The sequence below is a fragment of the Triturus cristatus genome, chromosome 9, assembly GCF_964204655.1.
Source record: "Triturus cristatus chromosome 9, aTriCri1.1, whole genome shotgun sequence".
Lineage (NCBI taxonomy): Eukaryota > Metazoa > Chordata > Amphibia > Caudata > Salamandridae > Triturus > Triturus cristatus.
Genome location: NC_140592.1, coordinates 231845304 through 231873192, shown reverse-complemented (window position 1 = coordinate 231873192; position 27889 = coordinate 231845304). Strand labels below are relative to the sequence as shown.

Genomic DNA, 27889 nt, shown 5'->3' with positions numbered 1-27889 from the left:
CAAGTCATCTGATTGTCATAATCGGTGGAGATCGGATCTTCTGAGTGGAAGTTTTGGGAGAAGAGTGAGGTGGTCGTACCTGCGTCGGCTTCTCCACAGTCTGTGGCCCTTGAGAGTTTGCGTCCGGGAAACGCCGATAGTAATCGTTGATCATCAGGCATAAGTCAGTCACCAAGGACACCGGGATGGAAATAGAGTCCTCACTAGAAGTATGCTGAGGCTCTTCCTCGTAGGCATAAGACTCCTGAAAAGATTCATATCTCCGTGAATCTCTTGGAGGACGATCCTGAAATGAGAAGACTTCTTGAACCTCATGAAATTCTTCCTCATCTGTTTCCTGACTCTTAATGCGAAGTTGGGAAGGACTATAAGCCACTCCTGAAGACTCCTCATCATCGGACTGCAAGTCTAGTAAATTTGAAGGTGGAAGCGGAGAAATTTTTGGCCATGTTGTAAAATCCGTAGACTTAGTCTGCTTCGTCGACGACGCCATAGACTTCAATGTTATTTTCGTTACCTTAGGAGATTTAAAAGTTCCCGTCGACGGGACTGTCGTCGACGGAGATCTCGTCGACGGAGTGAGCTGTATTATCGTCGACATCGTAGTCGTCGACGACGAAGGTAATGTGGCCGTCGACGGAATAGTCAACGGGCTTTTCTTCACGACGAGGTTTTAGTCGCCGTCGATGCCGCTGTCGTCGTCGATATGGTGGTCGTCGACGGAGTCGTCGTCGACGGTTTCAAAACAATAATCGCCGGCAACGCCCTAATTTTCGTCGACGGGGCTGAGGAAACTTCTCTTGACTATTTAGATTTTTTAAGAGGAGTATGAGGTAATTAAGACGCAGGGGCCCCTTTGTCTTTTGTTTTCTGCTTTTTCAGCTCTGAAACATCTTCCGAAGTTGAAGATTTTCTCTTCTTTGAAGACTTAGAATCCTCCTCAGAGTCAGAATCTGAAGTGACCTTTTTCTGAAGCCACAACAGAAGACGTGCCTCCCTGTCACGTAGGGTCTTCGCAGAAAAGGTTCTGCAATGTTTACAGTCCTTAGGCACATGTTTTGGGTGCAAGCAATATAAGCAGTCCTTATGTGGGTCCTCAGAGAACAATCTAGGCTTTCCACAGAATCTGCAGGGCCTGAAAAGCCTCTTCTTAGAGCTTTCAGCCATACTGAACAAGAAAAGGTGAAGCACAATACCTTAAACCAGCCAGAAGAAGGTAATTTTAGATGAACCAGAGGTCAAAAGTTCACACAGGAACAAAACTGAGCAAGGCTCAGGGAGACTCCTCCTCACACGAAGGCGGTTGGAAATCTGAGGCAGGAAGGCTCTGCTGGGGAGTGTGAGGGCAGGGCTAGCAGCCGATTGGCTGAGTCTTGGACCACATAATGATGAGATTTGGTTACCAAATAAGATGATTCCCTATGGGATTTTGCTATGCAAGTTTCTTATACTGCTGTGGTCATTCTGTTACCGTCAGACTCCCACCATGACGACGGGGAAGATACAAGCATGTGAATCTATGAAAGATTCAATACTGGAGAATTCAGGATTCGCATATTCAAGTTGAAGTACATCCTTCAATTCAGCCAACTGCGCCGTACAGTCTCCAAGAGAGTGTGTGCAAGTAGTTTGTGGGTAAAAAATAAAGATGGCACATGCAGCAGAATATTGCCGTTTAGAACCTATAGCACACTAGCGTTGGGTCTTCAGTTTTGGGTGCACGTACTCTCCTAACCTGTGATCAGATCGCCCTCCTCTGTCATAACGTTGGTCGGACTATTCCTGAAAGGAACGAGGGGGAACGTATTAGATTGCTGATACCTGTCAGGGGTCCTAATTTTAGTGCGATCACAAAGATAGTAAAATCTCTGAGGACTCTGGGGGTGGAGAACCTCCGCGTTTAGACTTTGTTAGATTTATCCCATGGTTTCTCAGGAAAACTCACAAGCAGGTCTGGCATACTTGTCAAAACTGGGCTTATCAAGTGGTGGTACAGAAGGTCTGGTCCCCAAACAATTCTGTCCTAGAGACGTGTATAAATTAGCAATACTGACTGACAACTCCCGCTAGCGGTCAGCTACTGCCACCGCGGCAAGCCGCTGGCATTTAGCCAAAGACACTGCTTCACCTTTAATCTTCGGAAAATCATTTCAGAGACGAGGATATTTCCCACAAATTGTATTCCCCAAATCAAGGGCAGATCTGTCCAGTGTTCATTCTTTGTTTGAGAACACTCAAAAGAATGGCCATCAAGGGAGTGCCATAACGGAGTGTAAACAGTGGCAAGAATAGTCCCCCAGGTGTTGCAGTCTGCTATACTGGGGACCAGTCCAGTGGGTAAACACAGTCAAAATTCTGTGCTTGTCTTGTGGTACTGTAGGAGGAAAAGAGCTTTAAGTTGATCAATTTTTGGGGCAATCCAAAATGCTATTTTCTTCACGATTCGTGGATCTTTTGCCCATAACTGAATGAACAATTACAGGACTATCACAGGGCCCACTAGTTGTTGGTCCTGTCCTCCTGTCCTTGTATGCAAAGTCTAGCCAGACCAGCTCGCAAAGCATGGGAAATATATTGCGCAAGACATCGATATAGGAGGACTAGAACATTATACAAAGCATGTGTTTCTACTAACTAAACATTCGTCATATTAGGATATTGAGTGTAGCCTACTAATGCCAGCCATGTTACTTAAGTGACCCATTCTAACAGTCCTAAGGACGTGGGGGAGGGTAAGAGAAATTCCAAGAAGCGCATATGGACGATATGAATTCAGTGCCTGCGGCGTTGTGTATTCATTAAAAGTATCATAATTAGCGCCCACAGCCGGAAACATGACTCAGGAATAGAAGACTTCCAAGTGGAACACGGTGTCCACCTCAACAACAACAAGCATTTGCAATGCAATAGGTCTCTTATTTGTGAAAGTCAGAGCTTTTGGTGTTGAAAATGATAATGTTTTTTGGTTTTGTTGTTAATTGAGCTGAAAACGAATGTTACATTTCGCCCACTCTTAATACGGTTTGGATTGTGTGACTGACAAGGACGTCTTGGCGCTACAAAATATAATGGGCCTATATAGTAGGCGAGGTGGCAACACCACCTGCCAGCGCTACAGTGGGAGAGACGGGTAATGATGGCTCCCTAAATTTTATCGGATTGCATTCACCTCTGATACGATACGGGAGGAAAGGTCAGGATATTTTGACGAACCCGAAAAAAATATTCTGCTGATCCACACCAGCCGGAATTTTTTAGGGTCATCAAGGGGGCTGGCTAGAAATGTTAAGGCTCTATGCACTATGCCTAAGAGGCATGGGAGTTCATTTTCTTGTGCAAAGGAAATTACAGGAGTGACAATGTATTTTATAGTTATGACGAGCTGCGAGTAACCTTTGTTGTGAGGAGGTAGAACAGCAGAATCTGAAGAAACACGGCGTGGGCGGGCGGTCCCATCATATAGGGTGGGTGCCCGCAGCTGATGTTCTGCAATCACGAACCCCGAGAGTCCGAAAGCTAATTCATAAAGAACATTCCAATAATCTACATTTCAGGAGGTTCCTGAAGCGTGTGTGATTCAATTAGGATGTCAGACAGGGTTGCGGGCATCCCGCAGCGTGGGCCTCGCACCCAGTGGGATTGACCGCCATATTTCACCTACATAAAACACCAGGGTGGGGGCATGTCGCACCAAGCCCCAACTTCCGATTAATTAATTATTTTTTTTGCGGTTCTGTATAGCGCGAACTCGACCCGAAAGTATCAGAACGCTTTACATGAGATAGTTTGCTTTACAGATGGACGGCTTTCTTTTTTTCGGCACAGGGAGATTAAGTGATTTGCCCAGAATCACAGGATGCTTGAGCCTCCCGCCAGACTCAAACCTGGTTCCCCAACTTCAAAGGCGGCCGCTCTATTCGTTAAGCCACATCCTCCGTTTCCCTACCAGCCGCCTTTAATGGACTGTCACATGCATGTAAAGTCATGAGCAATGAATCCCCCCCCCCATCGTTACACGGGCGCCTCTACAACCTTTCCTCCACGTCTACTCCTTCAACCTGGCCTGTGCCCACTGCCTTTCTGGACTGGAGTGTATGTGTAACATCACTTCCCTGATCCCGCAAGCAGATCTGATTCTGGAGCCGCCCCCCCCCCCCCCCCCCACCCCCCGTTGACCTTTAGATGAGGAAACTGTCTCTTGTCGGACTTAACCCATCAGGGGTCCTCGCCCGCAGACCTGGAAAGAATACTGCAGACAATGGGACTTCTCTTTACCTCGATAAAGTCCCTTCACTGATTAAATCTATATATGTATTGAGGGTCTATATATGTATTGAGGGTCTGAAGAGCCCCCGAACATTGACTCAGACTGGAAGGCGGTCTCTGGTCTGCCTTTATCCATCTGGGGATCTTGGGTAGAGGACTCTATACAATGCCCCTGATGAGATCACAGGACGTTTGCCTTCACGCCCCATTGTACTCTAAACTCGCATCTCTCCGTTGCAGTGCAAGATTGTTTACCCACCTTTAGGTCAGAGACGAAGACTCTCCGATTCTTCCACTGGTCTCAGATCTCACGCTCTACTCTTCACTGTTATCACACGTAGAGCGAGTGGTGCGCGCGAGCAGCCCACCTCTTTCCTTCTTTCATTTAGTTGAAGCAAGCGGCAGGGAAAGAGATTGCTTTCACTTACGCGATCGCTTCGAAAACAACGAAGCCCGCGAGTGGTGCACGCGCGCCACAGCGAGTCATATGGTTTTAATTATCGCGCCCGTGTCTGGGCACGATAATTGAAACCATATGGCAGGAATGCGCCCGCCTTTGGTCTGATGTGTGCTATCTTTAACAAAACATGTAGGCAAAGGCCAATAGCAGGCCACACTAGTAAAAACACATGCACGAGCGTGTACAATTCCAGGGTCCGTTTCGGAACCCTGACAAAAGGGCTCTCGCTGCGCGAGCAGTGCTGCGCACTGCATCGCTAGGCGCGAGACCTAAAAATGACAGGAGCACCCGCACTCGGGACTCCATGTTGTAACAGGTGCAAAGTAACTGCCGTCGGCCGGCAGTTAACAGGAATAACAATGGGCTGAGCCATAAGTAAGGAGGGATTCAAAGCATAGCACAATGAAGGCTTTAAAACCTTTTAATATTCAAGCTTGAAAAAACAAACAGAACAGCGGAGGATAAATCCCTGGCCCCACAGACGTCTCCGACAAAAGGTGCTAGGGTATTGTGGACAAGAACTACTCTGGCTTCCCGCAAGTACCAGACCAAACGTTGGCAGCACCAGGTTGCATGGATTCTACTCTGGAACAGAACTATGATGGACCCATAGAACAGTATGTAGGAACAGAATCCCCATACCACCTCAGTGAGTTTGACTAGCTAGTGCCTCACTTGTCCTAACCTTACCAGAGAAACACGTGAATTGGCACCCCAGAACACAACACTCGACCCTCTCAGGGATCGCAGTAAAAAGACACCATTTCACTGAAACTTGTACTCGTCCACAATAAGTTAACTATGAGACATGAAGGAAGTTTAGAATGTTTATTTGAACTATCATGCTCTGAAATGCAGCATACGTGCCACAATTGAAAAACTAATGCATACTAAAATTACTGTTAGCATTGTTAATAATCCATACACCGTTAAAAGCCATGTTATTTTATAGGACAGAGTAACCTAAAGTCCCCCTCCCCCCCCCGCTACTGAAGCTAAATGATAATATAGCAAAGATCTCTGGGATAACTGACAGACCACGTACTTCAGCATTCACAGATGGACGTTCTACATCTCAGCAGACGCAGTGCCCTTATCTCAGAACTCTCGTTCCATGTGCGATTTTTTTTGGGCTCAGGTATATGTTAAGATGTGTGTACATAAACCGCTGCATTGTGTTATATCTAGGTGCTAGTGCCCGGCCAGAAAGAACAAGGGGCACTGTTTCACCTTGCCTGTGGTATCCAGACTAAATCCTAGGAAAAACAGAACACGAAAACATATGCAGGTTCTGTGTGAAAATACAGTGTGGCACAAAAGCAAGCATGTTTATATAGTAACATGTGCAATGGAAAATTAGGCCTACAACGTGCAGTTAGGCTAACCGGCAAAACAAAAATGGGCCATGCAGGAAACACGACAAGCCTCTTAAGGCTGAAATCTACCCGATTCTTTAAAGGAGCAGAGTAAGTTGTAGCAAACGACGTGTCTGCAGTTAGCTCAAGGACCCAAGAATCATAAGATCATTGGCCAGTCTGTCTGATATTTCTTCTAGAGAGGAGTTGAGGGTGGGTTGTGTCTAATTCACTTGAACTCTTAAGTCGAATGGCTTTGGCACCATAAAACGTGAGGTCCAGATAACACAGCTGGAGGTGTAGTAGTCTAAACAAGATGGATCGATATAGGTTTCCCATCCACGGGAAACGTATGGAGGGAAAAGGACTGGACAGCTTCTACACAGGGGTCATGAATTTCTTTCATAATGGCCATCTGTCCGGGTAATAGGAGCATGTGCAAGCCTCAGTCATGGTAAATACTCAAACTCCCTTGCCAAATGAGGATTGGTCTAATTGGACTCTGGGCTCAAACCAACAAGGGCAGGGTGGTCCTTCCAAGATTGGAAAAGCACACAAACCGTCAAACGTAATCCGGTGGTTAACTGGGACATCTCTTGCCTTGGCCAGCAGATTGTTAAACATACTGGAAACTCAGCCACTACATGGACTAATCATCATCAAGACACCAAAGACACCTGCATACACCAGTGAAGGGGAGGACCAGGCAGAGAACCTCACGTTATTCATATTCTCCTTTCCAGAGTGGACAAGCATGGGAAAGTATTCCTGGTCACCTTGCTACTACGATTTACAGGGAAAAGGTAACCCTACCATCCAGTTTAAGTTGTACATCTCCTAGAAGTAATTCAATCCCCTGAAAACCCTGCACAAGGCATAGGTCAATAAAATACCCGTGGTGAGGAAATTTCAACTGAATCCACCCAAAAGTCATGAGCTCTCAACAAGGATTAGTTACTTACCTGTAATCCTAGTTCTCTTCCAGGGGTATCCTCAAAGTCATAAGCACTAGAATATTCCCCACCCATGCGTGGGACCCTGGAAACACAATCATGTGACAAAAATATATATGTATATATACACACACACACATTTATATATATAAAGCAAATGCAGCCTTTCATAACTAGAACTGAATAATGCTGTAAGGACTCCCCTGTATATCAAACCATACATTAAAAACCAGGGAAAAACAGCAAAGCATGTTTAAAAACTGTTTTAATGCTTAGCACCCAGCACAATCTCTCAGATAGGACTGAAAGCATTGACAGCTCACAGGCTGCATTGCAGTAAACAGCCTAGAAAAGGCTGAAAAGCTAACTCATAGCAACATAGAAATAAACTGGCACCGTGCCTTTAAGGCAGCCATGACCCCCAGCTTCCCATCATGCCTCAGGGGTGACAGTTAGGTCAGTTCTATGTGGTGACTCAAAAGCCATGACACAAAGAGTTGACAATTCCTTAAAAACACAAGGTTCCTTTGCCCGGGGAGGCGGGAGGGTTGCTTATGACTGATGAGGATACCCATGGAAGAGAACTAGGATTACAAGTAAGTAACTAATCCTTCTCTTCCAGGGGATCCTCATCAATGGTCATAAGCACTAGAATAGAATAGCGAGCCTGACCTCTTCCACCTGCGGGCAAAGGACAAAATAATTAATAATCAAGCTCAGATAACCAAACTTGAAAAACCCAGATATCTTACTATCTGAATAGATTCCTCAAGGAGGCTTGGCCTACTTGAGTATCCGCTCTAGAATCGGATTCAAGACAATAATGCCTTGTGAACGTGTACCGATCTCCAAGTTGCTGCCTTGCAAATTTCCGCCATAGGAACATCATGCAAGAAAGCTATTGTAGCCGCTTTCACCCTAGTGGAGTGTGATTTAGGTGACAACAATAGGGGTTTATTCGCTAACTGGTAAGCCAATTTTATACAAGACACTATCCATCTTGAAATGGACCTTTTGGAAGCTGGAAAGCCGGTCCTCAAGGAACCATAATTTAAAAACAGTTGATCTGATTTTCTTATACCTTTTGTTCCCTCCGAATAGAACTTGAGCACTCTTTTAAGGTCTAAGGAGTGAAGAGATCTCTCCACAGGAGTTGCGGGAGGAAACAGGATGGCAGGGAGATCGACTGTTTAACATGAAAATCAGATACGACTTTCGGGAGAAAAGCAGGGTGAGTTCTTACACTACCCTGTTGTGGTTAAAGATAGTATATGGCTCTTTGGAAGACAGCGCTTGGATTTCACTTACTCTGCGCGCTGATGTTATGGCGACCAAGAAAGCGGTCTTCCATGTCAAATGCTGTAACGTGGCATTATGGATGGGCTCAAAAGGAATACCCATCAATCTAGAGAGGACTAGATTCAACTCCCAAGGAGGAGAAGGAGACCGAACAGGGGGGGGGGGGGGGGGGGGGAATATACCTTCAACCCCTGTAGGAAATCCTTGACCACCTGTAGTTGAAAAAAAGGAAGGCTGGTTTAGAGACTTTCTGTAGGCCGTAATGGCCGCTAAGTGTACTCTGATCGAGGAACACTTTAAACCTGATTTGGCCAAGTACAGTAGGTAAGGGAGAATTACTTCCTCCTGCCCTGTGGTAGGATTAAAATGATTACGAGTGCACCGTAAAAATAATCTTTTCCACTTAAAGGAGTATGACGCCCTTGTGCAAGGTCTCTTTGCCTCCTTTAGTATATGCATACAGTCCAGCTGTAAATTCAAATGTCCATATTGCAGGACCTCAGGTGCCATGCTGCCAAGTTCAGTGAGGGAAGGTTGGGATGCAGAATCTTCCTGTCCATCTTGGTCAGTAGGTCTGGTCTGTAAGGAAGCCTCCTGAGGGGGAGCACCGACAGCTGTAATAGGTTCGGGTACCACCACGGACGAGGCCAGACCGGAGCTATCAAGATCGACATGTTGGATCGGATGAGTTTGGATACCACCTTCGGGATCAGAGGCAGGGGAGGAAAGGCGTATGGAAATATTCCAGACCAATTCACCAAAAGAGCATGCCCCCTCGTCCCTGGACGGTGGAACCTGGATGCGAAGGCGTGGCATTTTTTGTTTTAATAGTCTGCAAACAAATCTATGGAAGGTTGCCCCCACTGATGGAAAATTTCTGCCACTACCTCGTTGTTTAGCACCCAGTCTGGCTGATCTTCGAAGTGCCGACTGAGTGTGTCCGCTCGCACGTTTCGCTCCCCTGGAAGATGCACAGCTGTGATGGAAAGGTCTCGGGCTAGAAGCCAGTGCCATGTTGCTTGAGCTTCCAGGGAGAGCGGGCGAGAGCACGTACCACCCTGTTTGTTGAGGTAATACATGGTGGTCGTGTTGTCTGTTTGGATTAAAATCGAGTTGGATGTGATTGAGGGCTAAAGAGCTTTCAGAGCTAGGTGGACTGCCCGCAGTTCCAACATGTTTATATGGTAGGATTGTTCCTTGATGGACCATCGTCCCTGCATCTGCAGGCAACCCATGTGTGCTCCCCATCCTTGCAGAGACGCATCCGTTACCAAGGACTGAGTTGGCACTGGTTGATGGAAGGGGACTCTCACTACGAGGTTCTTTGGTCGAGTCCACCATCCAATGGATGACCTTGCCGCTTGCGAAAGCACAATTCGGTCTTCCCAATGACCCGATGTTTGGTCCCACTTGTCCTCTAGGTCCTGTTGCAAGGGCCTCATTCTCAGCCTGGCGTTGGGAATGAGAAATATGCAAGAAGCCATCGATCCTAGCAGAGACGCCACTTGGACCGTTGGACGAGTTGTCTGGAGAAGAGTTTTGTACTTCTGTTGTATTGATGAAAGTCTCTCCTCCGAAGGAAACGCTCTTCCTAAGCTTGTATCCAGAGTGGAGCCCAAATAACGGATCGACCGGGTAGGCCGGTGAACCGATTTTTCCATGTTCACATGCAGACCTAGCCTGCGGAGCAGAGATGGACATATTTGGAAATCGCCCTTTACTTGCTGAGGGATGGCCCTTTCAGGAGCCAATCGTCCAAGTACGGATAAACGAACAGACCCTTTGTGTAGAGCCGCCGCTACCACCGCCATGCCCTTGGTAAAGACTCGTGGGGCAGATTAGTCCGAAGGGTAACACCTTGAACTGGTAGTGTTTGCTGCCGACCACGAATCTTAGATACTTGCGATGACGGGGAATTATAGGTATGTGGAAATACGCATCTTGGAGGTCCACTGAACACATCACATCTACAAACAGGAGATTGGGACATATTTGATGAAGCGCCAACATTCGAAATTTCTCCTTCAAGATGATTTTGTTCAGCGATCGAAGGTCCAGGATAGGTCTGAATTTGTGCTCTTGTTCTCTTTTTGGCACAAGAAAGTACCTGGAATAAACTCCCTTCCCCCGTTGAGAAGGATGAACCTCTATGGCCTTTTTTCGGAGAAGGGTCACCACTTCTTGTTGTAGGAACTTTATTTGGTGAGGACGAGATCTTTTTTGGAGGGATGTCCTTTGGAGACACTAAAACGTAGTGCGTATCCATTGCGCAGTATACTGAGCACCCAACGATCTTTTGTTATGTTGCACCACTCTTTCAGATGATGTGAAACACTTCCTCCCACTGGAGTGGGCAACGGCGCCAGAGGAAGCTCTTGCACATTGCTTCCCTGCTGATCTAGCCGTGGTAGAGGACTGCTGCTGATGACCTCCTCTACCTCTGTTTGACTTACGGCTTTGGAACGGAGACCTTCCTTGATTTTTGTTTTGGGACCACTGAGGGGTTTGAACCCTCTGTTGGTAGCCCTTGCGCTGGTTAGGTCTGTATCTCAGTCTGAATTCTTTTTTCTTCTCTAATCCCACCGCCTTCAGTGTGTCTAATTTGGCTTTCATTCTAGCCATCTCCTCATCTGTATGGGTGCCAAACAATGAGGAGCCAGAAAAAGGCAGGTTAAGAATCCTCTGTTGAGCATCTGGTTTGAGAGCTGTTAGCCTTAACCAGGCAGACCTAGCGCAAATTCCATGCGCATAAGAATGCGCCGACAGTGTGGCACCATCCGCTGCTGTGCTACTCATATGGTTAGCTACAAGAGATCATTCCGTGATGACTGAGAAAGTGGCTCTGTATATACTGTTCCCAAATAGGTACAGGGTGTACAGAGTCCACAGTCCCCAGAGGCTTGGCAGAGGCTAAAGTTACATATAACCTTACTCTCTAAAGTGGTAGCTTGGTCGAGCAGTAAGGCAGTATCAGAGGACAGTGTAAAGCATTTGTTGCACACACTCAGTCAGCAAATGGTCTCACACACTCAATAACTGAACTCTAGGTGTGAGAAAGTGCCATCTTTCTTGCATGGTATGCCCCCACTTTTTGCTGAATTGCTGAATGTACTTTGACTGAGTGTGCCCTTGACTCCTGCCAATCAGGTGCCCAGGGCCTATGTTCCTTCCCTAAAACACACAAAACCCAAATTGGCAAACCCTGGCCACATGTCAGCCCCTGGTAAATGGTACCCTAGGTACCAAGGGCCTTGTGACCAGGGAAGGCCCCTAAGGGCTGCAGCACTCATTGTGACACCCTTAGGGGCCCTGTACCCTTACACACACTGCCTTTGCAGGCTGGGTGTCTGGGTGCAAGACAAAACAAAGTCGACATGGCACACATCCCTGTGTGCCATGCCAATCACCTACACTGCCATGGCATACATAAGCCACCCCTCTAGCTGGGTGCCTTGTGCCAATGGTGTGGGGGCAGGAGCCCTGTGCCCCTACAGTACCCAGGTCCATTCCTGAGCACTGTAAGTGCAGTGCTGCCATTTAAGAGTACATGGTGCTGAGAGCTCGTCAAACACGAACTCCACAGCGCCATAATGGCTACACTGAGAAGTTTGGTATCAAACTTTTCAGCACATTAAACCCACACTGATGCCAGTGTGGGATTTAATGTACCAAGCACCACAGAGGGCATTTTAGAGAGCCCCCCTTAAACCTAACCTACAATCCACGTCTGGTCTGAAAGGCTGCCACACAGCAGACAAACCACGTGTGCCTCTACCACGCTGCTCAAACTACGAAGGCTTCTTAACCCTGCATTCATTTATCTCGCATGCCTTTACCATGCAATTTCATGGTAAAGGCATGAATGGTAAAGGGGTATGCGTGGCTAAGGTAGCCACTAATCTCACCCCCTGCCCTAAGCTGCAAACCCCTTACGTGCCCCCACCAGGCCTAAGGTCCAAAACCTTCCCACTGACCCACTTTGGCCCCCCGCACTGTCCCTAAAACTACCCCAACCCCCTTACACTACCCTTAGGCCTAAAACCCTAACCCCAAATTTAAAAAATACACCAACCACCTTCAGCCCTAAAACGACCTTGCCCTCTCTAAACTCTAAAAATGACTGACTACCCATTCACCCTATCCCTGAGGCCTAAAACCTTGTCCCTTTACATACACTACCCCGACCCCTCCACCCCAGCGCTGTCCCTAAAACTACCCAAACCCTTCCACTTCCCGTAGGCCTAACACCCTAACCCTAATTAAAAAAACAACATTCCTTAAAGGAGTACATCATACATTCTCTTCACTGCTCTTCCTTGATTTAAAGGTTTCTTAAACTAAGCTTGTTTTTTGGAATAGTCTATATTATGTTTTCCTCAATGTCTGAAGGGTGCTTTTTCCATCACTGCCTACCTTACCACAGCGATGGACACCATTTCCACCTAACTAAGGGGTATATTTACAAGAATTGCCACAAAGCAAAGTTAGCGTTGCTTAGCGGCAATATTCAAGACAAAACAGTCGACATGGCACACATCCCTGTGTGCCATGCCCACCACCTACACTGCCCTGGCATACATCAGCCACCCCTCTAGCTGGGTGCCCTATGCCAGGGCACAGGAGTAGGAGCCCTGTGCCCCTACAGTACCCAGGTCCATTCCTGGGCACTAAGTGCAGTGCTGCCATTTAAGAGTACATGGTGCTGAGAGCTCGTCAAACACGAACTTCACAGCACCATAATGGCAACACTGAAGCCTGAGAAGTTTGGTATCAAACTTCTCAGCACATTAAACCCGCACGGATGCCAGTGTGGGATTTAATGTACCAAGCACCCCAGAGGGCATCCTAGAGATGCCCCTGAAACCTAACCTACGATCCACGTCTGGTCTGAGAGGCTGCCACACAGCAGACATGTTGCTGGACCCCTGGGTAGGAGAGCCCCTGCTCTCCTGGGCCTGCAACAACGCACATCCTGGGCGAGGTGCTAAATCTCCTCCCACAGGATGGACAGGGGGAAGCTTCAAAGACATGCCGCCTCTGAGAGCTTCCCCAGGCCACTGCAACCCCCCACTCTGGCGGGAAGCTTGGCCGGAAACCCCAAATAAGGACAGGGGATGTGCCAGCCTGCCAACCCCACCCCTCAGGTGGGGGAGGCGAGGTGAAGCACATCTCCGGGCTCTCACCATCTTGAAGATGGGAGCTCTACCCAATCAGGACTAGGCCACTGCCCCCCTCCCACAGGCAAGGCAAAATAGGGGGTGTACCCATCGGTGCCTGCCCTTCACCTACCTGTAACTAGTATTTAGGGGCACCCTGAACCTTCCTTCCCCAGATTCCGAAATACAAAGAAGAGCAAGAAGAAAGAAGACGACCTGCCCTGCAGCTGCTAAGAAGAGGAAGACACCAACTGCTTTGGCCCCAGCCCTACCGGCCTGTCGACCCTCGTACCTGCTCCTGCTACAACTCGGCACCTCTTGTGGCCAGCAACCTCACAAACCCTGGAGGACCTGGCTACTTTTTGTCTCTAAACACCTGGGACTCCCATGAATAGATGCTCTACTCAAAATCAGCTTCTAATCCCTGGCGTCAGCCAGGAACCGCGAACACTGCACGCTCTGCGCCCGCCAAGCCTGGCCTGTGCCGGAGTGAACAAAGACCACGAGGACGACCCCCCCCCCCCCCCGGCGACTGTGACCCCGAGTCAGGCACCCAAGGACTTCCAGCGACGCTCCAGACTACGCCTGCAGCCTCAGAACCAGGTACCCCCCCCCCCCTCCCCAACAGAGGGTAAGATTTCCCAACATCAAAAGGCACCCCTGCACCCGTCGCCCTCCTGTGCCCAACTCCTGGGTACCTACCTATCCTCCAACTACCCAACTTACCTCTTGGTGGCACCTGAAGAATCTTCGTCCCAGAGCTTGCAGTCTTTTTCTAAACCGGAGATTTCCCATTGAAATCAATTGAGTGCCCGAAGGCTCAAAAGCACCCTGCACCCAGCCGCCCGAGTGGCCCTGGAAGTGTAATCTCTACACCTACCTACTTCCCCATTTGCCCTGAGCAAGTGACCAAGAGCCCAGCTCCCACAGCCGCGTGGCCTGCTAGTCTGCCGCCACCGACCAAGGCCCCCCCTGCCTCCCATAGGATAACATTGGGCCTAACTCACTCTGCACCCGACTGCCCCTGTGCCGCTGAGGGTGTAACAACTGTACCTACCTGACCCTGGGAGACCCCAGAGTGTGCCCAGAACCTTAACTTTGCCAGTCAAGTACTTACCTTAAAGCTGATAACAATTTTCTCCATAGGGTAACATTGACTGGTTTCTTCTGAAATTTCTTTTAAGTGTGGAGCTTTCAAAACGTAAAATATTCACCAAAAATCAGCAGAGTAACGAAAACGAAAATACTCACCTTCTATTAGGTGAGGTCCCAGTGCTGGATCTTGGTGCCCAGCACTGACCCTGAAAAATATTCACAACCGTACTTACCAGTAACCCAATTTTCTTACACAGGAAATCCTTGACTGTTTTTCTGTGAAATTTCTTCTGTCGATCTTTGCAAACTTTAAATATTCTTTAAAAATCGTATAAATTGTGAAAAACGTAATTACTTACCTGTTTTGGATAAAGGTCCCAGTACTGAGTCTAGGCACCCAGTACTGGATTACAAAAGTAACAAGAACATACTATATCTGCAACTTGAAATTTCTTCCATAGGGTATCATTGACTGTTTTCTATGAAATTTCTTTTGTCAACTTTTAAAACAGCAAAATATTACTTAAAAATCCTAGCAGTAACTAAGTCGACTTTTATCACTTGTTTCTAAGAACTGTCCCAGGACTGAATCTAGGATCCAGACCTGGAATTACAAAAGTAATCCTGAGAGTAATCTATTGCAAATAATCTGAAACTTCTATTGAACTCAATGCATTATTGGGCTTAAAATTGTGTTGCCTATTGCTACAACTTGTAAATATCTACAAAAGCCATTTGCATATTGCAAATGTATTCACCTAAAGCATCTAATTCTGAGAAAGTATATTTTAACACCTATTGTTGGTTCTAAAATAAAACAAGCATATATTTTTTATATATAAACCATTGGCCTAGAGTTCAGTTATTGAGTGTGTGAGACCATTTGCTGACTGAATGTGTACAACAAATGCTACCACTTTTAGAGAGTACGGTTATATCTAACTTTAGCCTCTGCCAAACCTCTGGGGACTGCGGACTCTGTACACACTGTACCTATTTGGGAACAGTATATACAGAGCCACTTTCTCACACTGCCCATCTGCTGTCGTACTATTCTGTGCCCACTAGATCTTCTTTAGCCAGAGGCTCAACGTTGCAGTTAAAATCACCTGCAACCACCACTCTAGAGTGGGGTGGGCAGTTGGCTAGGCGGTCCTCCAATAGCAAGATGGTGGGCGAGGGCCTGCCACCTAGTGTCCCTCTCACGTAGACCTGGATTAGTTCAATTATGGTTCCACCCTTTGGCCACCTGATGCTTAGCCACAAAATATCAGGACTTTAACTAATTCGGGAAGTGATTTGACAGTTGAGTGATGTTAACCCAGGTGGTCAAGACCCCAGAGGGGCGGCCCCTCCTGTTAGAAGTTGCAGATGTATAAAAACAAATATAGCCAGCTTTATGCAACGGGACCAAGCTCCACATCACTTGGAAGATAGATGTCAAATCCTTCAACTAGTTGATTCCAGTGAGGGAGTGCAATTTTACTATTAAGTCCTGCCACGTTCCATTATATTTTTAGTTTTTGGTGTGATGTGGAGGTGCAAGCAATGTGTTGAGCTGGGATATGGTTAATGTTTGATGGGTGGACAAGTGCGCGCGAGGATAAATGCATGGAAGAATCGCCATTAATCTCATAATCGGGCAAAGTAGGGGTTCTACCAACACTTGCTCTACGTTGGGGACTATCCATGTTGAGGTGAGAGGTGTTGCATGGAGTCGTTATTCCAGGGGGGGTCTAACTGCATCGTTGGAGCCAGGGGCAATGATGGAACGGTCAGGGCGTTTATAAGCTAGATTCAGTAGTCAGTCGTTATCCTCTAGCGTCGAAGCACCTACTAGATGCCTTGATTGTTGCAGAATTACTGCTTTGTTGTGTACTTATGTTGGGGGGTGCTTGAATTGGATAGAGGAGCTGTCTGGTGGACAGGTGCGAAACACCAGAGCGAGTAGGTTTTCCGCTAGATCACTTCTCTGGAATGTAACCTCAATACAATCTAGCGGGTCGGTAAGCGAGGTACACCTCGGTGCCATTAGGATGTTCTCCGATTACAGAACAACCACCCCTGACATGACAGATTCAGTGGATCACTTTGTTGATCAGTGATTCTTCGCTCTCAAACGAGCCTCTCATGCTGGTTTTTGGGACGTTAGTCATAGATTTTCTTGACTTGCGTTTGATATGATGTGGCTGAAGGGAGGGGAAGCTGATGGCCACATGGAGAAGGAGGTTCAGTATGCCTGGGGAGCGTAGCCCTATAGTTCCTTTGAGGTTTTTGTGTTGTAGCTAGGTTCCTATGGCTATTATGTGTAATATTAATAGAGTTGCGGGTTCTCCTTTCTGCTTGATCAGAGAAGGGTTAGCTCCTAGCAGGTGCATTGGGAATTGCAGAGTGGTGCATGGTTGGATCGCTAGAGGTATTATTATTATTGTTATGAAGCGGATCATGTGTCGCACACTTGTTTTGAGAGATTTGTGAGAAACAGCATTGTGCTGAGGAACCATGCTGTTGGTTAGTCTGCAACAGTGTTTTAACTAAGGTGGTTAGGCCTTCTATCATTGAGCTCATAGTGCCAATATCTGCTCTAAGTGCATTTATAATGGAATTAGTGTCCTGAGGGTTTGCTTCTTGCCCTGGAGTGGCAGTGTCTGCAAAGGGGGGTGGCGAAGAAGACAGCAGGGGAACAGCTCTAGTGTGGGCCTCAAATGAATCCTGAAGGGGCAGAAACCTATTAGTACAGGGAACTGTCAGTGCCTAGGTGTGAAATAACAGAGTGTAGCGATGACTCCAAGTCATCTGGTAATGATTTGTGTGACATTGTTGGTTCTCTTAGGAGGGGTGCCTTTTGAAACACTGAAGGAATAGTAGTGGTGCCGTTTAAGCTTGGGCTTGAGACTCTCGGCGAGCTGCCAGTATTTGTGTGCTTGGTTTGCTTATCTACAAGAATGTCCTCACATTCCGTATTCAAAGTGTCAATACGGTTGAGGACGCAGTTGCTGGCTGGATGTTTAGAAGCTTTTCTGGCCTTTTTCCTTTTTGAGTTTTGGCTGCCACCACCTCCTCCGCTGCCCTATATTAGTTTCCTCTTCCCCATGTCACATGCACAGGGACTCTACTTGTGCAGTGAGAGCGGCTAGACAATAAAAACAGGCAACTTGCGCTAGTAGGTGCATAAGCAGTCAGCGTACAATGTCCCATGAGACCAGCAGTGGGTCCCCTTTAGCAGTTGTTGCCAGTCAAAAGAGGACAAATCAAAGAGCACAGTACCTTGCTGAACTGCCGTCGTCAGATGGAACAACCTAGATGATAGTTGTAAGGGGGGTGGCCCTGTCCTGCCTCTTCCTGGCAAGGACGTGCCCGCCCTTGGCCAGGGCACATCCCGCGCTGCGGGAGGCCAGCAGAGGTTTTATCGTGCCTCCGGTCGCAGGAAACAATGTCACGGCGGGCGGGATTGCTGGGAACTGTAGTCCCGCGTTGGCCGTTCCAGTCACGGCAAGATGGTAGCAAAGTGATGGCAGGAAGCAGGCAAGAATGATGTTGGCTGTTCCCCTCATGGTTGCAGTGTTCGCGGTTGCCAGCGTACTCTCATTCATCTAAACTTCACCTGAAAATTTATTTTTCTGCAAGAAACATTCTAAAGACTCTGAATCTCTTTAAATGAAGAGACATCGGTTAGGTTATCTTTTCACCAGCAGTTGATCGTAGAGGTGGAGTAGCCACCCTTTGTCATTGTTGTTTGCTCCACTAGGCTTTGGTAACTGTGTGCGCCAGGACACTTGAGTATTTGAGCGCGGTATAAAACCCTTTATAACATAACCAGTTTTATCTACAGAAAGTGATGCTTTTGGTAGATGAGCATTGGTTAATGTTCTTGAGAAAATACATATAACTTGGGTTTAATATTTATAACCTGGTTAAAGCGGATGCTAATTTCTGGCATACTGTTAAAGTTGCTAATATCCCTAACATTATGACAGGCGATTTGAATCAGTCATTAGATCACTTCAAGAGAACTATGTATTCCAGCACCCCAGGTTATATAAACTCAATTTGAAAGACCGATGCCTCGTAAGGGGTGGTAAGCACTCTGAGCTTAACGGTGTATAGCACACTTCTCCAGAACCCAAGTTTAGTGGTCGATCTAGCAGTTATTGCTGAACACCGATTAGTCATGTGAGCTAATGAAAGAATTGCATGCATACACTCTGGTTACTTTATAATAAATTAATACAAAGTAGGTGGGATCATTAGTGGTGAAAATGTGGTTTCAGGTGAATGGCTGTTGGAATAGGCTGGAGGAGATTAGGTAATAGAAGGTATGCAGAGGATGGAAGACAAGAAGGGGGGTCACTGAAGAAAAAGTACGTCATGGTCAATTGTTCATGCAGGGCTTTAGGAGTATATAAGCAAGCAATTGAAGACTGCAAGCTGTAGAAAGAAACAATACTATATAGAGCCCTTCTTATCCATGGCAGACAGCTTAAACGTGATTCCGAGGGAACACATGATTTAAACATTGAGAGCCCTAGCATGTTGGGTGCCAAGCCTGCTAAAGCTTTTTAAACAGCCTAGAGTAACCCAACTTTTGTACATGGTCTGTACACAAAGGGAGTTGGCACAGAAAAGTAAGAAAGGTCTCGTTTAGAAATCTTGCCTCCCGTTTTTGTAAATTATTAATTTTTCACTCACCGACTAAAAATGGGTTATTTGGCACTGGCTGAAAGTGCCTCACCAATGAGATTTATAGTTTTATACCCCGTTTAGTCACATAATCCCATGCAAGTGTATGTTGTGTGTGTTTGTGTCTTCTGTATATATTCATTGTATGTATAAGCGAATAAATGCCTGTGGGTTCCATTTTGGAAGTCATGGGTCTGTTCGTGTGCACAAGTTGGAGGTGATGTTTTTCCTGACCGTGGAAGTGTAGCAAGATGCAGGAAGCCTAAGCAGTGAAGTGAGGACAAAGGAGACAAGGCTCCTATAGAAAGGTTCTTCCTGATCACTGTCTTTGTGGCTGTTCATATCTAGGTGCAGATAGTTAACATCTTTGTGCCTCTGTTGTGGATCCTCCCGGCTAGAGGCTACCTGCTGTGCTTATCACACTACACAAAGGTAGTGTCTACAGAACTACACAGACGCACTTGAAAAGGGAGCCACCCTCAACCAGCTCTTCTTCCTGCATATTTTTGTAAACTGTTCTAACAGGAGAAAACTGCATGGCCTTGCTTAGCTTGAAGTGGTGACTATTTTAAAACAGATTACGAGATAAAGATTTGCCTCTGTTTTTGGTGTAACAGCCTATGCGTCTGTGTTTAAAAACCGATCAATGTTGGATCCTGTCTGTTACCATACTGTGTGAGCATGGGGCTTCAACACAAAGGCAACAGCCAATCCCTGGGGACCAAGCCTACTTCAAGCAGCAGAGAGAAGGAGAAAGAGAAAAATATGTATTGAAATATGAGAATAGAACAAAGGTGTAGGGAAGAAGTAGAAAACCAGTCCTACAATGGAGAGGCACACAAAATAAGACCCAGAAAGGGATGGGTGCAGAAAGTACAGTAGAAATGAGGATAGAAAGAAAGGCACACCAAGTACGGAGGATAATGGAAAACTCAGAGCAACAGAGGATGCATACAGCTTTTCATATTTGGTGAGCTGTTCCATTGGGGATGCGGAGACACATGCGCGTACAAATGTGGCACTGAGTGCACAAGGACAGTGGGACGTGTCAGCACAGGTAAGGGGTTACTCTCACATGTCTGTAGTGGGTCAGCACCACACCTCCAGGCGCCGAGATGCCCCTGGGTGATTTGAGCGCTTTATAAACATAATAACATAACATAACACAGAGCAGTAGAAGGGAGGCAGTTTGGGCTCCCTGGAGTCCACCAGCTGCGGGTAGGAGGTGAGTGTAGGCTCTGCCCGCTGTCTCTCCCCCATGCCGCGCTGCAGATCATGGAGCCCCTCTGCCAGACAGTGAGGGTCCTGGATGAAACTGCTGTTGAAATCTTTGTTATCAGCAAAGGCTTAATACATCTAATTTTGTTTGGGTTCCCTCAAAAGTCAAATACCTTGGTACTTTGTTTTCTTCAAATATTATAGAAAGGATTCATCATAATTTTGCATTGCTGAACTTCAAGATACAAACTTATTTTCTGCTTTAGCTTCTCTTCATTTATCTTGGTGAGACACACTAAATACTAAGAAAAGGATGCTTGTATCTCATTTTATACACTATCTCCACATGCTCCCACGTACAATTCCTAAACATTTTTTTAAGCAGCTTGATTCTGTTGGTCTAGAATTTCTATCAAACAGGACTCCCCATATTGCTCTTACCAAGCTAATTAGAACGAAAAATCATTCTTCTTTTCTAGTTAGAAAATTCTGTGACTTGCCATGTAATTATCATGATACGCCTACATCTATCTTCATGAATAGTTTTATTAGAAGTGTTGATGACTTATCGTAAGAATCTTATTTTTATGTCCAATTATACTTTTATTTCTAAATGTGACTTGTAGTGATCAGGGCCAGTCCACACAATAGAACCTCACTAAGAAGATCTAACCTTTGCTAACTGGACTGTGTGTGCCTGAGCGCATCTCTTTTTGGGCATTAGGTCTGCACTTTGTTTACAAGGTGCGGTCAATCTGCACCAAAGGTGGCTCGGTGCTCAGCACGATAGCACCACTGGGTGTATAAACATCTGATATTGGGTTATCATTACGGCCAATTACTATAGATAGATGTGCAGACATTGGGCTTAGTCACCGGATGCTGTTTGTTAAAAAATCCTGGGCCACTGTACACAGAGATTGTGTTAAGTCAGTGACTTACAGGGATAATTCGATTGATCTCACTTTTTTCACTTACACTTTATAAGACGCAACAATTGATATACCCATTACAGGATAGCATTCATATATCTAAATATATAGGCATCTGTCACAAAGAGGTCCTGAGGAAAGCCATAAGACCCAGTTCGTACCCAGGTGACTGAAATATGTAGACCGTGATCCCCTACATGATGTCAGGGATCATTGCCATCCCTAGTTACCTCTATTCATTTTTTTTAACCTTACCATGGTACACAAAATAAGATTGGAATATCTGAAATAATTTTAACACACTTCATAGATCCAACAGTTCCATTTAGAAGTAGCCCTGCCGCAAGGAGGTTGAGCCCACTTGGCCACATTTGGTGCAGAGTGCAGACCCAATGATGAAGCATGCCACCGGAGAATTCCAGTGGGAGAGGTTCTCTTAAAATGTTTTAAGGGAATTCGCGTTCAATAATACGTTTTTGTTTTTTAGGGAAATCCACTCCCCTTTTGATTTTTCTGTTCACCACTGGTGGCGATATCCCCGATACTTATCTGCCCTGTTTTTGATTCCTTATAGCGGAAAGGATTCTCCTGGCCTGTTCTGACAGATGCTAGGTAGGTTTCAAGATGCAACGTCGGATTTAGCCAAAGGTTTGGAGAACAAAACAATATCCCATAAGCAAAGGAGCACACAAATGTTTTCTGACAGGCCAGATAACAGAATAAAAGTCCTGTGTCAAGGGCTTCCAGGCAACCTCTAGTCTAGTCAAACTCTCAGATGAACAGCAAAAGACGAAGGACCAAAAAACTACATTGAACAAGCTGTGTACAGCCGGGGAGAGCAAATGCACTAAATTTGATGATGTAGAAGGTCCAAAAGCCAAACTTTGCTCAATGATAAACTGTTTCCATGAAAATGACCAAGCATCTGTGGCCTCACCTTGAAGGTCTGCAGAATCACTGGCATGCAAGATGAAAGAAAAACATGAATGTTGCTTTCCTGACCCCAACATCAGGTAGAGCCTAGTAAACATAACTTCTTGGATACACTTGGTGTTTTGATTGATGGACTGTGGGACAGAGTTAGAAAAGAGAAAGCAGCTGCCGGAATCTTAGATCAAAGAGAAGGCTGGGCAGGGTCTTGGAAGACAAAGCAGTTACTGTCTGGATTGTGGTTTTGTCAGTACCACTTAATTAACTGTATGGGGAGGTGTTATGCTTAACCCCCTGGAGCTCTGTGGTATGCATCAATGGCATCAATTAATACTTCCAATCAACTGGCTATCTGCTGTTCTTTTAAGTTCGATTTCTTTTGGGTACAAGTTTAATAGAATCTTTTGCTAGACTCCAAACTAATTTACAATTAAGTTGACCAAACTCACCAATATTGACAAACAAAATCAGTGCTCCAAAAGAACTTGACGGAGGAGGCTAGGGTGGTATGGCTCGCCACCCGAACATGCAACATATCTTTGGATCAATAAAGCTCCCAGAACACTGCACGGGCTGCATCGTAAATGCAGATAAAAAGGGGTCAGACTGCAAAGAACTCCATTATGCAATAGACTGCATCTAGTACAAAACCACAGTTGTGACCCTTGGTACCTAGAAGAAATTGGATTATTGTTTGGGGTGGGTGACTGCCCACCTCAAGGAACAATCGCAACTCGTGTCAGGGTGAACCCTCAAAGTCACTAAATTAACCGGAGCTCAACCAACCCCCTTCACCCTTACAGCCATAGAATAGACCTGAGACACTCAACTTAGGGCAATGTGGAAAGTAGTTATGCAGTACCAGAAAAGTAATCAAGTCAAAATGCATACTAGCAGACCAATGGTAATCTGCTAATCCTAGTGTCCTCTGACATCCACCACTAAAATCGAGCTTGAGGCGGCCACTTTACCCACAATGAGTGTGAATTCACCTGGTTTCAAGCCTCACTGATTGAAGGGGAGAAAACGGGCATGCAAGGGACATGGTTGTACAAGAATCCATTGTATCAGATGCACATACCTGTAACAAAGATCATGAAGTTATAAGGCTGCTGGACACTAACAAGTTGATAATAGAAATCCAGACAGCAGGAGAATCATATTGTGTCCAGTGTTATACTTCTGATAGATATGATATACATGTGCAAATTAACAATAATACAAATGTACAGCGCTCAGCCAATTACAGAGTAATGAACACATTATCACATCCATAAAGTTTAACCAGGGTTGATTTTTCTTTAGCATGATCAATTATCTACTGCAGAAGAACTGGATAAATACCTTGTCAAAAGAGCGAAGGTCATAAAGTTTAACCATTTCGGAATTAACACCGGCAGCAAAAATGAGTCCTTCCGGGTCAAACGAACACACAGGCTTCCCTTGGAGATGCATAAGGCCCTGTAGAGAATACACAATCCATGAAAAAAAAAAACACTAAAAAACATCTAAATGTTTTTAACTAGGTTTTTTTTTTTAAAAAAAGAGTACCCAATCAAAATAGTATTTTATACCAAAAAGTTGGCCCGGGTGCAGAAAAGCAGAGCATCCATAACCTCATGTTGATCATTCTCTTGATACTATTATGAACAAACTGTTTACCCTCAGTCTCAAACACAATGCCACCTCGCACAGATTACACACATATACACTCCCTCCATCATTAATATAGACACCAGTTCAGCACTCACCTGACAGTTTGGAGAACGTAAGTCCCAAAGTCGAATTGTCTTGTCAAGAGAACCCGAAATAAATGTGTCATCAACTGGTGACATTGACAAAGCCACAACTCTACAGCAAAAATGGAAAATGAAATAAAACATAATATGCAACCAGCCACAGGAAAATCCAGATTAAGGTAAAACAGGACTAACAGTTGTATAAGAACACTACACTTCTGAAGATTTAGAACTGGTACACCATTCAACAAAACAAAAAAACAAAAACATTTTACTCTTTAAATGGTACATGCTCAAATAGAGTGTGAACAAATATCCAACCTGCAACCAGACTGCCCTAAATTTAAAAAAAGAAAAAAAAGGGGAGGGTGGCGTTAACAAAAACAGCAACAAAAAAAGCACTGTAAGACAACTCTTTGCCCACCGCAACACATTAAGCATGCTCCCTAAACTCCCATACAGAAGAGATCAGGCCACCATCCACAGCACCAACCACCCTCAAGAAAGGTTGACACCCTGCTTGCTCAACTTACCAAATATCCCCGCCTCCTAAAAAGGCACCTGGCCCCATTCTAAATCTTACTGGACAGCTGCCAGCAAAATAATCTTCAGTAGGCTTCTTCACACCCATTACCACTTCAACTGGTACCATGCACTGACTAAAAATCTTATACAAAAAAAAACACTGAAGTGGCTGCAAGTCAATATGACTGATGCGCTACAAAACAAAACACATAAGTTGCAACTTGTACTAACAAGCATTTGCAATGCAATAGGTATCGCATTAATGAGAGTTTAGGCTATTGGCAAAGCAATAGCTTAAAACTCACAAATTCAAGACCTATTGCGTTGTAAATATTTGTTTTACTAGCGCCCATGAGGCACTTTCACATTCATGAAGGCCGTGCACCTTTCTTTAGATAAGCCGCGTCTAAAGACAGAGGTGTGTCCGACATTAAGGTGAAACCACAGCGTGGGGGCTTTCATAAAAAAAGCATCTGTTTGTTAAGCTGATAAACAGATTTTTTTCGGGTACAAGCATCCATGCCATGCTTTTTTCGGCCGCGTACCTTTCTTTAGGCGTGTTTTGCGTAATGAAAGGAGCGTGACTTCTATGAATCTGAAAGCACTGCAGGGGCGGTAGTGAAACAAAATAAATAAGTAAGTATAGCCGCTAAATGCGGACTGCGCTGCAAAAATAAATAAAAAATTGCCGCCACTATTGTAAAAGCGTACAGCGTTTAAAATCAAAATAAAAGCGGACGGCGTACTGCGAAGTAGTGGGTGGAATAGGGAGAGGAGCATTAAATAAATTAGTGCTCATCGACTTATAAAGCAGGCCATGTAATAACACCAGTAAAAGGTCCAGTCGTTATGAGGGGTAACAAATGCAGACAAGGCGGTCCCTAGGAGGGACTAACAAGCCTTACAACTACCCAGAAGCCACGTTTACGGAGGACAATAAAAAAATATGGGCTAAGAGTGGGCGGGGCTTAAAAGCCATACTCCATTACTGCATGCCTCGCAGCAGCGCATGCGCTGCCCAGGCTCGACCTAAAATGGTCGATCTTCAAATAATATACGGAGGAGAAAACACCACCATTAACTCACTTACCTTTTACTGTGTCCTGGGAAGTAGCGTATGTATTTATTGTCATGAAGAGAGAGGTATCTGATTGTATCTATGGGGAGATAAAAATATATATGAGCAAGTCAACCAGAGGTACATTGAAGTGTGGGCTACCGAGGTTGTGACATTTATTATGGAATCAGAGTAAGAATGGTGAAGGAACTGAAAATGTCAGCACAAAAGAAACGAAGGCGCAACAGTCTTGTACACACAAATACACCCTCACATCTGTGCTAGTACTATTTTTGACACATTCAGAATTTTACTGCTAAATTATGTCAAGACTTAACGCTCCATTTAAAATTGTATCTGCAGACCAAGATTTGCGTCAGTTACCTGCTTCAGACGGTTCCATTAGATGTAATGACTGATGCATTGGTTCGTAGAGTGTGCTCTGTCCCAGGCAAGGCAGTGGCCTGTACAGTTATCTCCAGTACCGGGCGGTATCGTAGACCCTCAAACTGTACAAACTACTACCTCAACCCAGTGGCAGGCAGGGCCCATTCAGGTGCGCATTTCCAAGAGGAAGGGTATGATACACAATCAGACTAAGCCCTGGTGTTAAGACTTCACAAGAAAATCTTGCTGCTGAACAGAAGACATGAAAGCATGGTACAGCGCAATAAGAACATGCAGGAAGATAACTGAACACAGTATTAGTCATGATCACGTACACAAGCTTACCATCAATCTTGTTGGAACTGTAAACCACAGTGTTGGCAGCATGTGTGTATCGGATAAGGTCCACCCCATACTTCTTACTGTACAGAGTCCGCTTCGGCCTGAGAAAAACAGTCAACATCAATTAAGCTTAAAGTAAAGCAAGATTACTTTAAAACTTAAGCTTCACGTACAGACATCGTCTTACAGTAAAGAACAATAAAGGTTGCTCTGTCCTTTGTTTACACAAATTCCATTTGGATACGATTTCCATTTTCTAGAATGTCTGTGTGAAAAAGTAGCACAAAAAATTAAAAACTTTAAAGTGCAATTCTCAAGGCCAAAATGTTCCCCTCATTTATATGTCCCACTTGCAAAAGAAGAAAGCAGTAGCAAAGCTGGTAGGTCTTACCATTATGACCTACTGGCTTTGCCAATGTTGTGCAGGATTGAAGAAAAAGAAAGTGATAAGCATCAATATTTTGCGGCTGCGTCAATAGGCATTTGCTTACTTAGGACATATGCTTGTGCATGCATGCGCCTACTGAATGACACTGGAGCCATTTTATTTTGTTATTTTCAGATTCAAAATGGCAGGCATCAATTGGAGCACTAAATGAAACCAGCATTAAAAATGCAATAGGTCTCGCCTTTCATTAAGTTAAAGCCATTTGATTTACTATACAATACCATTAGCAAAGCAAATGGCTTTAACTTAATCAAAGGTGAAACCTATTGCATTTTCAATGCTTGTTTAAATATTTGTTTTCAACATTAGTCAATTGCAGTTTAGAGTGTCACTTCCACAAGTGCATTTGCGATACATTGTATACTTTACAAGTGGATTTGCATTCTCCTATTACATTATTTACTCAGGACCCTAACGTGAACAACAGTTTGATGACCGATAACATTGTTGTTCCGCCTGGTATCATTCTAGTCATTGTCCTTCTTCCAACCCCTCCCCTATCCCTTGCAGCCCCCTGAATTCCACCCAGGTCAGGATTATGCTTGATGTGTGGGATGGGCGTGCACACATTAGTTTGGGGTTTGTTCCTTAAGGAAATAAGAAACCTGTTGACCAGGTTGCTTCAGGACATCATATTCATAACATCGTGAGCCTAGGTCTTCACCGCCTGCTAATCTCACAAATATAATACATCTTCCATTTTCCGACTTCTGGCCTTTATTTCCCTATTCTTATAGTAATAAATCGGAGGCACATTCACCAGATTCAGTGATTGCAGTACTGGGAACTGCACCTTTACTTCATACACTGAAAGTTGATTTGCATCTTAGTTGCATATTTGTAGCAGAATTACGGCATGCTAAAATTGAACCTACCAATGTAGCGTATCAAGCATGAGCGGTGTATGTCCCTTACCCACTACAAGAACACTAACAAGCTGTCTCCGCGTGCACATCTCCTGTCCGCGCAGGCACAGCGAACAGGAGACAGGGAGGGACAGGAGATGTGAACGCGTGCGAGTGGCATTGAATTAAGCCAGAGAGGAGA

General features: G+C 45.3%; 1 protein-coding gene across 3 annotated transcripts in view; it reads right to left on the bottom strand.

Moving 5' to 3' along the window:
- WDR82 (WD repeat domain 82) overlaps positions 1–27889 on the bottom strand; it is a 218149-nt gene that overhangs the window by 152370 nt on the left and 37890 nt on the right. For 2 of the 3 annotated variants that reach the window (XM_085624800.1, XM_085624802.1), the window contains exons 2-6: positions 26582–26659; positions 26398–26495; positions 25699–25765; positions 24096–24195; positions 23689–23805 (exon numbers count right to left, since the gene is read on the bottom strand). In XM_085624800.1, coding sequence (XP_085480926.1) covers positions 23689–23805; positions 24096–24195; positions 25699–25765; positions 26398–26495; positions 26582–26659 — 460 coding nt within the window. The remainder of the gene's footprint in view (positions 1–23688; positions 23806–24095; positions 24196–25698; positions 25766–26397; positions 26496–26581; positions 26660–27889) is intronic. The other variant, XM_085624801.1, reaches the window with a different exon arrangement.